The sequence below is a fragment of the Juglans microcarpa x Juglans regia genome, chromosome 8D, assembly GCF_004785595.1.
Source record: "Juglans microcarpa x Juglans regia isolate MS1-56 chromosome 8D, Jm3101_v1.0, whole genome shotgun sequence".
Taxonomy (NCBI): domain Eukaryota; kingdom Viridiplantae; phylum Streptophyta; class Magnoliopsida; order Fagales; family Juglandaceae; genus Juglans; species Juglans microcarpa x Juglans regia.
In genome coordinates this window covers 34691204-34702659 of record NC_054608.1, presented here as the reverse complement: position 1 = coordinate 34702659, position 11456 = coordinate 34691204, and the positions used below count along the sequence as shown (strand labels likewise).

At 34.6% G+C, this 11456-nt stretch overlaps 1 protein-coding gene across 1 annotated transcript; it reads right to left on the bottom strand.

Annotated features, from left to right (window-relative positions):
- Positions 1-3984: 3984 nt before the first annotated feature.
- LOC121243432 (laccase-14-like) lies at positions 3985-8211 on the bottom strand. Its single transcript, XM_041141549.1, has 7 exons — positions 8081-8211; positions 7691-7842; positions 7133-7380; positions 6612-6725; positions 4926-5508; positions 4428-4777; positions 3985-4248 (listed from the first exon to the last, which is right to left on the bottom strand). Exons 1-7 carry the CDS (start codon positions 8180-8182, stop codon positions 4043-4045), a joined length of 1755 nt encoding a protein of 584 aa, XP_040997483.1. The 5' UTR covers positions 8183-8211; the 3' UTR covers positions 3985-4042.
- Positions 8212-11456: the final 3245 nt, after the last annotated feature.

Sequence of the window (11456 nt, the reverse complement as noted above, 5' to 3'; positions counted from 1 at the left end):
CTAATCAGAACACCGTATGGGAGATTATCCGTCGAGACGATGCTCACCTCGTAACGGATCCTATCAAAGATGTGCAGTGGCAAATCTATGGGATCTACACGTGCCACTCGTATCAAAAACTGTGCTCGAAGCCGACTAAATGTGGTTTTATATGCCACAGGATCCACGTTTGTTGCAACAATAAGGTGCAACGTGTGGAAGAAATGTAGCAGATGGTTATGGTTGAAGGCGTTCTTCCTCTCGATCTGCATGCAGTCCCTCCCGGTGAGGATGTAGAAATCCTCGTCTCGGTCATCATCCCGAGCCTTGAGGCCAGTATCCTCGGCCTCTGACCGGTCTATCTCTAGCTGATGCTGGCTCAAATGGGCGGCTAGTAGATGATGCAGAAGTGCCTACATCCTCATAGGGTGTAGCGTGTGCAGATGTTTGAACTCCTAGACGAATCCCGAGGTGCTCGACAATGACATCTGGTGAAATCTCAATGGAAACACCGCATACAGTTATGGTGTGAGAGGATGCATCCTGGGGCATGTCACACATCCCCATATAGAACTTCTGAACCATTGAGGGGTATACCTTCCCCCTCAATGTGCAGATATTTTTTCAGCCTCTACTGACAAAAACATCTCTCAGGTTCGTCTACTCCCATATGAGTTCGCCGAACTCATTAATCAGGACCTCTCGCTCTACCATAACAGTACGAGCCCCGATACGAGCAGTATCCTGAATGGTTCCTTCCCTCCCTCCTTTCCTAGTATGGAGAGGATGAGCCATATCTTGAAAATAGAAAATGAAAAAAAATTATTTACATTGATGTATTTTTTGTGTTAATTTTAAGCTGCTCTGCATTAATGTTGGAACATAGTAAAAGAACCGTTCGAACGTTCAGATAAAACGTTTGGACGTGTATCCTTTACATTCGCATGTAAAACACATACGTGCGAACATATAACATACACGTTCGAACGTAAGCAGTAAATAAATTTAAATCACGTACGTTCGAACGTTTATGTTATACCTTCGAATGTATGGGTTTTGCGTGCGAACGTAAAGGATGCATGTCCGAACGTTGAAGCATAAATAAATTTAAAAAGTAGTACGTTCGAACGTTATAATTAAACGTTTGGACGTAAATTTTACAAAAAATAACGTCCGAATGTAAAATAATACACGATCGAACGTAGAAGCCTTAACGGCTATGTAAGTGAAACGTCGTATGTTTAAACGTCTTGGTGAAACGTTCGAACGTTACGACACAGAATGACTGAGTCGACTCAGCCATTATTGAAATCTCGAAAATCAATCTACAAGGTTCTAAATGCGGAAATGCCACCGTAGAAATGAAATATACACTTCAAAAAACTTTTATACGGTGACTATTTGGCCAATGGCAAGTCGTGGTGGCCGAAAAATGGAGTTGAAAATCCGGCCACCACTTGGCCCGTTTTAAACAAAACCGAACCGAAATCTCAAATAAAATACATGTTAGAGGTTAAAAGATGAATGCCTACCTTTTAGTGACGGTTGTGGCGGAGTTTGACGGCGGTGGTGACAGAGGAATGGCGACGTGCAAACGGGAACAAAGTTAGATAACAGTGAAAATGACGTTTCGCCATTCTGTTTTGGGCTTATATACACGAAACGTTCAAACGTAATTCTTAGTACGTTCGAACGTTTTTCGATTTATTTTTCAAAATATTGACTATAATATATTATATTATTAATATATGTTATATATTATAATGTAGACTATAACATATAGCATACTATATATAATATTATATTATAATGTATATAGTATATTATAGTATATATCTAATATTATATTATATATTATAATATATTATATATATGATCTATTATAAACTAATGAAAACAACATTAAAACCACAAGCTCTTAATATTAGCCCAAAACGATATACTTTATTATTACAATCTAGTACCCAAAATTCTAGTGTACAAATTCCTAAATAGATTAATTGAAATCAAATTAATCTCCCTAATGAATGAAAACTAGATTAATTGGTTTTTTAGAATTTGTAAGTACTAGTTATATTTCTAAAGTTTAGCAATATGTTTATACATGTTGTGATTTTTTGCTTACTTTTGAAATTATAATTTGGGAATGATAATAATTAAAATTATATAATAACCTTTAAAATTATATATAACAATTATAATACAATTATATAATAACAACGAAAGAGAATGATCTTAAAGAAATGTCTATCAATTTGCTTGATTGTCATAGCCTCTTCGGCCTTGACAACTCTCCTCTGGTCTTGACTACTCCGACCTTGAGAGTTGTCAGGACTGGAGAGTCTATGACAGTTAAGTAATTAGACTAAAATTTACACATTTCTTCAAGATCATTTTCTCTCATTATCTACTCATGATAGAAAACTTGTGAACATATTCTTCCATATCTCTTTAGTTTAACAATATAACATGCAATACCATTTGTTTGACAATCTAGACACAGAACATGAGGATATTGTTTGTAATATTTTTTGATAGATATGGTGTGACATTGCATAAATAACTTTAGACCCATTTGGGAATTAGTGTACATTTATATGTCCACTAATTTCTGAATTGTCCAGTGTGGACAGTTTGAGATTATATTATCTGTATTGCACATTTTTGTTACTCTTACTTTCCACGTTTAATATGAAGTTTCGGTGTCTTCCTTTTCTGTTCTTCAGGTATACTGTTCGTAGGGTCACAATTCCTCTAGTTGAACATATATACTTGGAGAACTATGGAGAGGTGCTGCTAAAATTTATACTAACGTGGAAAGTAGTAGAGTGACGAGATTTGTGCAATATGGATAATATAATCTCGAATGGGATAGGACCAACTACCTTATTAAAAAAGCAAAGAGAATTTGGGCATGACATGCAGGTGAATTTTCTATATACGTATTATTAATAGATAGATTTTTTAGAAATAGACAAAAATTGGATGCGTTTGGGCGATAGACTTGGAAAGGATTACGTACCCTATGCACGTGGAGTAAGAACCTTCATTTATTTTGCATGGGCATCTGCTGATAGTCGTGGTTACATTAAGTGTCCATTACGTTTGAACATTGGTCCGTTAACGTTCAAACAGAAATTTGAACGTTTATTATATAATTAACGTTCAGATGCATAAACGTTCGAACGTAAATATGATACGTTCAAACTATAATCAATGAACGTCAACTTCTCTCATTTGAACGCCAATCGGTCGGGTTGTCATTCGAACGTTCAATTGGACGTCCGAATGTTACTTTCGGTGACAGTTCTCAACCGTCAAAAAAAAAGGGAACGTTCGAACGTTCAACCAAACGGAACACCTCCAACCGTCACTAAAAATATTTTTAGTGACGGTTCAACAGTAAACCGTCACCAATTGTTTTCTGTGACGCACATTAAGTGATAGTCGTGGTGATGGTTTCAAACCGTCACCAAATATCTTTAGTGACGTTTTGGCAATTTTTGGTGACAGTTTCCTCTGTCACAAAAGATAAATTGTGTTGTAGTGTTTGATAGATGAAATAAAGTCTATTTCCTATAAACAAAAAAAAAAAAAAAAAATTGTAGTCATTTCTACAAGATTATATACAATATTGTGGCAATAATCTTTCAACTGATTCTTCTACTACGCGCAAATATTGTGGCAAGCAATAATCTTGAACTTACGTTTTTTTTCATCTTCTTCTTTTCTTCTTCTTCTTCTTCATCTTCTTCTTCTCCTTCTTCTTCTTCTTTTTCTGGTGTTTGGTGCAAGGTGAGATGAAATCATGATCAGGATTTAGCGCGCAGAATAGAATAGAATGCTTAGAAAAAGTAGTAGTACTCCTCATTTCAATGCAGCTGGACATTATTCATATATAGCTTCGATCTGCTGATCAACTTACGCCAGAATTACTTGAAATCTAGATTTTCTTGGAAGAGTACCTATATAGCTAATATTTCAATACATTTCCTGATGCAAAGACAAAACGTCTGATCATCATCAAGTCATGAATTTCCATTCTAATTAAGAGTCATGCGAGCTAGGTTTGAGCATCCATACTTGCATCATGTGGATGCATGTTTCCGGTAGTACTTGAAGAAGTAGTATAGTACGAGGAACACTCGGGCAAGCCATTTGGAGGTTCCCGGATGCTTTGATTCTCAGTTATCCCATTTTTCACGATGAGGACAGTGTCCATTCCCCACAGAGCGTGCCTCTCCAAATGACAGTGCATGAACCATACCCCTGTAAAAAAATAAATATATATACATATAATATGATCCCACGTGTCAGTATTACTGCAAATAATGTGTATATATGTATATTATTTATATGTCACAGATTCTCAGAAATTAACAATATTACAATGAAATTCATGCACGACGTTGAATATTGGAAATTAATTCAGGAAGATCATTCATTACCGGGATTATTAGCAACGAATCTAATGGCTACCCAACCATTTCTAGGTACACCGACGGTGTTCAGATTCGGTGGATCAATCAGATTGAGATTGTTTTTGTATTCTGTTTCGTTAAAATTCCCATCACCCGTCGCAACCAAGTAGAAGCTATAACCATGAAGATGCATTGGATGGTTCTCTGCCCCTGCATTGGTCCCTTGGAAAACTATCTCGACGCTTTGATTGTACTCTATCATCGATATATTCGTCCCTAATATCGGAAACTTGAATTTCACTGAATCGTCTCCGGTAAAGTTTAAAGTTGTTGGAGGTTGAGCGGGAAAGTCGGTTTCATAAATGTTGGACATGCTCCTGCATGCAAAGTGCACAAAAGAAGTACTATTTTCATGCATGCACGTACGTATGTATATATAATATTATATGAATAGCATCATGAGAACAAATAATAATATTCATGATACTTAGTATAATTATTTAATATATATAATACACACAATACCTGTGGTATGCCTGCAAAATATCAATCTTTGGGTCCACGAAACTTATGTTGTTTAAACTTGCATGGTAAACAGCTTCAGTACCATTTTCATCACATGTAATATCTTCACCACATCTTAACCGACTAACAGTAACCGCAATGAAGATTTTTTCATCAGGTTTTTCAGGGAGATTAACCGAATCCCTGGACTTGATTTGATCTGTGAAGTTCTTTGCACTCCCAGTATCGGCGACTCCAGGAAGCTGGTTTGGATAGGGAATAACAGGTGGGCGACAACTGCCACGGTACTGGAGAATTGCGGTAGCGATGCTACTATTACGCGGTGCATCTCCGTCGTCATAAGGACCAACTGCCATGTAATAGTAACTGGGACGTTGGTCTGCTGTGAGCAAGATGTCAAAGGTTTGTCCAGGGGTTATCATGATGTAAGTGGTTGTTATGGGCTTTACATATGAACCATCTTGTCCAACAACTGTAAGATTATGATGTGCAACTGCAAAGAACATTTCATCATCCATCGCTGCACCCACAATACGGAGAAGATATGTCCTCCCACGCTCAACCAGAAGCCTATACCCCTCTTCTGCAACATTAACAAAAAATAGTTGATCAATTAATGAAGATTATCACGAAGATTATATGTTCTCGATCCCCTCCTATTAATGCTAATTTCTCTGCACTAATGTGATCAAGCCATGCATGGAATATATATGTATATATATATATGTATATATACACATATTATGATTTAAGTTGATGATTGTGGTTATATTTGATTTGTTGTATTAGCTAAAGAAAATCAGTGTCCTAGCTAGCTAGGGTTTCAGAGGTAAAGGAGTACTACGCGTACGACTGCAGCCAACTAGTTTAAGGAGTTCAAAGGTAAAGGAGTACTACGATTCGATCATGTTACTTATACTCAGCATATGATTAAATATTATATACAAGTCTTTGTTATATTTATTATAGATTGTGATATTAAATTTATTGAATGTAAATTATTATTTATTTCCGTAAATTACTATATTCTCAAAGAGATGCATTATTTCAAATGAAAGGGTATGAGTTCAAATCACCATTACTATACTTTGATGCTTTAATTTTAACAGGACTATGGAATAGCCCAAGGGGTGCTTGTGGGCTAAGCCTGAAGAGTCATAATGTTTGGGCTTAAGAAACATCATGCTTGGGCCGAAGAAACATCATGCATGGGCCAAACAGACAATGTATGGCGTGGGCCGAAGAGGTACAATGTTTGGGCCGAAGAGACATGATGCTTGTGCCAAAGAGGTACCACACATGGGCCAAAAAGACACTATACATGGGCCGAATAGACACAATGTATGGCGTGGGCCAAAGAGGCACCATGCATCGGCTTATGCTTCTAACTAATATGTGATTTATCGTTTTTACCCTTCTATCTTAATACTTAAATATGTGTTTAAATAGAATGGTAAAAATGAGAAATCATATATTGGTTAGATAAAAGTACTGCATGGTGTAAGACTTCGCTTGCATTACTCTATATGAAAACTCACTCTCAAAAAGAAAAAGATCTGAAAAAAAAAAAAAAAAAAAAAAACAGAGTGACAGATCTAAGGTGCGTGGTGGGGCTGTTAATTAAGACACTTGTGTGTGTGTGTGTATATATATATATATATATATATATATATATATATTTCATACCAGCTGTGCAATTAAATAAGCCATTGATTGTGTAAGCATCCGATAGGCTTGGCTTAGTGTGTCTCTTTTCTTCGGTATCAACAAATTCCGTCACGTTTCCGCTAAACCATTCCCCTGCATGCGCATATTGCACCAAGTGAGATGAATGTTCAGGTGATCTACAACATATATATATTAGTAACTGATTCGTTGTTTAGATAGTAAAATTATTTCAACTCATTTCATCTCATGATTTAATCATTATAACTTTTTTAAACGTTTAAATAAAATACAATAAATGAACAATTCAATTTTTTCAAATCTTACACAAAAATAATATTGAGAAATAATATCTAATAATATTTTATTCAACTTTCAACTTTTATTTCGTATCAATTACTCACTATCCAAACAGAACGATCATGATCATGATCATGATCATGTGGTAATCCCATGTGGCAGTACTACCACATGATCAGCTAATAAAGTTCAAATTAATTTTTAAAAATATTTAGAAATAGAGTTAGATCAAGAGCTTATACCTAGTACAATGACATGTTCCTCGTAAGGCTGGGGATCAAACGGAAAAGGGGTATCTTTGGGAGGAAGAACAGCAATAGCTCCATGGACTGTGGCACGACTCAAGTCGCTATGAGCATGCCACCAAAGTGTTCCTTCTTCATCTGAAAATATGACCTCGTATGTGAAGTTTTTTCCTGGTTTTATCGGACATTGTGTTACGTACGCGGGACCATCTGACCATGGATTTCTTGGTTGCTTCACTCCATGCCTTCGTGTTAATTATCAAGACAAGAAAAAAAAACACAACCTAGCTTTGTCAATTTTCATAATATTTATGAATAAATCATCATCTATATATATATATATATATATATATATATATATATAACATAACAGTGGTTCCGGCCTGCCTTCAAATACATGATATACATATATTTGAATGCAATCCAACATCCATGAAATGCACTAGCTAGAAACTTTCATTTTGCCTAGCAATTGATTTTACTAAAGCCCAAACAAGCCTTTGTATTTCTTTTGGGGAGAGAGAGAGAGAGAGAGAGGGTAATGATCAGTACTACCAATGAATACTGACACCGTATGTGCCTTCATTGTGGACATTAATAAATGCCGTATCGCCTCTGTGGACATGAATTGTTTGGCCAGGGACGCGCTCTACAACAAGAGTGAAATTCTTGCTGGCACACGGATTTGTAATATTCTTCTCCGTCACCTGCAACCATATCAATGAATATAATATTCATTTCCAAATCATGAATAACTATATATCATAAGAAGGGAATCGGAAAAAAAAACAAAGTTCCAGCCATGTAATTATTCTTCAGGCCCTTCATGATCACCACTTGCAGAAAATTTAAAACAATAAAATACATGCATGCATGCAGACATGCAGCTCGATCGTGTCTGTGTTTTTGAACGAGGTGCAAGCAAGCTCAGTGGAAATTACTTACATAAAAATCGTAGTAGTGATCGTCAGCCATGCAGCAAAGGACAAAAAGACTTAGAAATCCAACAATTAGATCACCCACATGATGATTCTTCATAACTCCCATATCTCTTCAGCACTTTCTATCAAACAAAAGAAGTCTCAATGTCTCTTAATTTCTTAATTCTTCTGTGACCACTCGGCAAGAGTTTCAAGTGCTATTTATAGACTAATTGCATGCATGACTGCCATCCGAAAATATTTAAAAATCTAAAAGAAATAGAAAAAAAACTATATGCGTAAAATAAATATGAAAACCATGCATGCATGGGATAATTAATTCAATACATGTCCGGCCTGTTCATTAATGTGGGGCCAGCAAATTAATTGATAGTTAGAGAAACGCGGCATGAATTTCCTCCTACTAGGCGACGCATGCATGCGCGCGGTATATGTTTATGGAGTATTCTCATGCGAACAACGTACTGCAAAAATTCAAATCATATATAATAGCCTTAATAGCCTTGTATATGTTTATATATATTGGTGCTGCTTAATTTGTTGAATATTATTTAGTGCAAATGATCGGTACTCCTTGATTGTATAATTTTATTGTTTAATCTCATGTATATTATCAATTTTTCATTTGTATATCCATATATAGTATTAAGTTATTAATGTCACCAAACTTACCAAAAAATTGGAGATGCATAAAATTGGAATAGTCAGAAAGTACGTTCTACATCTCATATATATTGTAAATCATATCGACATTTTTGCGAACAATATTGCAAAAGTTCAAATAATTTATAATGCTACTACATGAAAATAGCTAATTTTGATCATCTAATAAATGGATGATTGAATGGATCACACAAATACTATGGAATTTAGTCACTCTTGGTAATGTTGATCACAACATGTACAAGATTTAATTGATTGGTTGAAGCCATCTAGGAGAAGTAGTTTAGGTAAATTAATTAGCAGTAGACTCTGGACCCGGATAACCAATATCAGTAATTTGGATTTGCATCACACTCGCTCCAATGAATTAAAAAAACAACTGTAACACGTGAATTTATAAAGTACTGCTGCGTGAAATGTTCGATATAAATATATTTTTGGTTCACTTAGGAAAAGTACTCTTTCGACAATTAAGTCTACGTACAACTACCATGTCCATGTTCAGATCATAAATACACACACACATATATATATATATATACATACATATTTATATATATATTAGTCATTACCGATCATTAACGTATAATGGCAGTATAAGTCTATATTTAAAAGTATATATTTAAATGATATAAATAAAAAATAGATAAACTGATGTATGGTATATTGTAAAAGTCAGTATATAAAATAGAAAAATTTTGGTGATGTATTTTAAAGAATAAGATGAAGAAGCCATTGGGAATGTTCTAACAATTAAGCCTTAACCAAGGCCGGTACACGATGAAAAGATTAATAAATAAGTTTTAAATGATGACCATAAGCTCACTAGCTATTGATTAATTTACAACTATCTTACAATTCTTTTACATCTCTATATTAAGTGAAAGGTAGTTTTGTAAAAATAAATTTATTTTAATGAAGTGGTATGTTTATATTGGTTGATTGTGAAGTGGATAATCATAAAATTAGAGTTCTAAGTATACCATTACTCTTAATTTAGATCTTTTGAGGACTATCTAATCTCGGGGGGACACATGCATGAAACTTTTTGATTAATAATTAAGTTAGCTAGCTAGTTAATTACACACTTACACTAATTAATTACTAACAGAAGAAATCTAAAAGTTTAACCAAGTATATATGTGATGCATTGGTAAATTAAGCCCAGACAATCTTGATAAATGAAATGTATTTATCATTACTATTTTAAGTTTGGACAGAATTAAAACAAATTAAGATCCACAGTTCATGAAAAATAATGTACATTATAATTATGTGATCTACAACTGTACCATCTTGAAAATAACTCAAAAAAAAACCATTCCCATTTTTTTTTTTTTTTTCTTACAAAGAACATGTACGCCCACTACAAGAAAAGTGGGCATAGCGACAAGTAATCGTCGCAAAAAGTACTTTTATTAGCGACCGCTTCAAAAATTCGTCTCAAATGAAATTCTGAGACCAGACAATTGCCGCTAGCTACACGTCATTGGTATTGTTTTTTTCCAGCTGAAAATGTGTTTGTACGACGATTTTAGAAAGCAAGATTTCTTGTAGTGGCGGCAATATATCTTTTGTGCAAGGTCCATCAAACTATATATATATATATATATATATATATATATATATATGAATCTTTCTAAATTGATCATCTACAGTTTCTCGCAGATCATTAATTAATTTTCTTTAACAGACGTACGGCATTAATTTTAGGATGTGAAGTTATCTATGTACGTATTAAAAGCCATCATATATTGATTTTCTAAGGATTTTGCTTGAACTACGTATAAGAAACACTATAGACACAAAAGAATCTCATAATTGGAATTCTACACATTGAATGTGCCACACTGTAAGTATGTCACGTCTCTATCTTTTTTTTGTCTTTCTTTCTTTCTCCCCTCCCCCTTGTGCCGCCACCCGTGCCCTCTCTCCGCGCCGGCCATGGTGCTCATGCTCAGACGTGTGCATGACATCATGTATAAGAGAAACTAATCGACGAGCCCCTTATTTATATATTGCGTGTAGAGGATTAATTTCGATATCACGTAATTAATATATATCATGTAACGAAGTCTAATAATTCCCTGTATATATATAGTCCAAGTGCGATTGATGATGATCGGTAAATTTGTCACGCTAATTAAGACATGAGAGTAACGAGAGGGGTTTTAATTACTACTTTTTAAAAGTTTAGCTTTGAGATAGTTTTTTGTAATCCGAAATTATTTGTTGTAAATTAATTAAAGATATACCTTTGACAAAATACATGCACATTGATTTTAGATAAGATCCATAATATCCACCCTAATTAAGGTGCAGGCTAGGGATACAATATCCATTTGCATGATGAGCATTAAATATTCACAATTCGTCCAACCACATTTCGTGCATCACGCCGGCCCGCAGACATGATCAGGCTGATCTCAATCATGGTGCAGGTAAATGATGTAGACTGATCATGTGGAAAATAAATTCATTATGAATTGACGTGAATGATGAGAGATATAGTACCTCTCATCATAATGTAAATGCGAATGCTCTTGTGTGAACATCTATACACAGCAAATTAAAATTCAAATAATTTGCAATACAGTCCAGTTCTTAGAACCACCTAAAGTAAAAGTACTATATATATATATATAATCACTTTATAAAATAGGAAACTATATATAAGGCGTAGTTGATCTTCAATTTTCAACTTAATCATGAAGTTG

Bases quoted from the DNA above. Each gene is read 5' to 3' on its own strand.
- LOC121243432 (XM_041141549.1), bottom strand. From the start codon at position 8,182: ATGGGAGTTATGAAGAATCATCATGTGGGTGATCTAATTGTTGGATTT. The intron at 6,726-7,132 runs GTATAAGCTCTT...ATGCGCATGCAG, and splicing joins GGAACATGTCATTGTACTAG to GGGAATGGTTTAGCGGAAAC. The intron at 4,778-4,925 runs GTATTGTGTGTA...CTTTGCATGCAG, and splicing joins ATTTTGCAGGCATACCACAG to GAGCATGTCCAACATTTATG.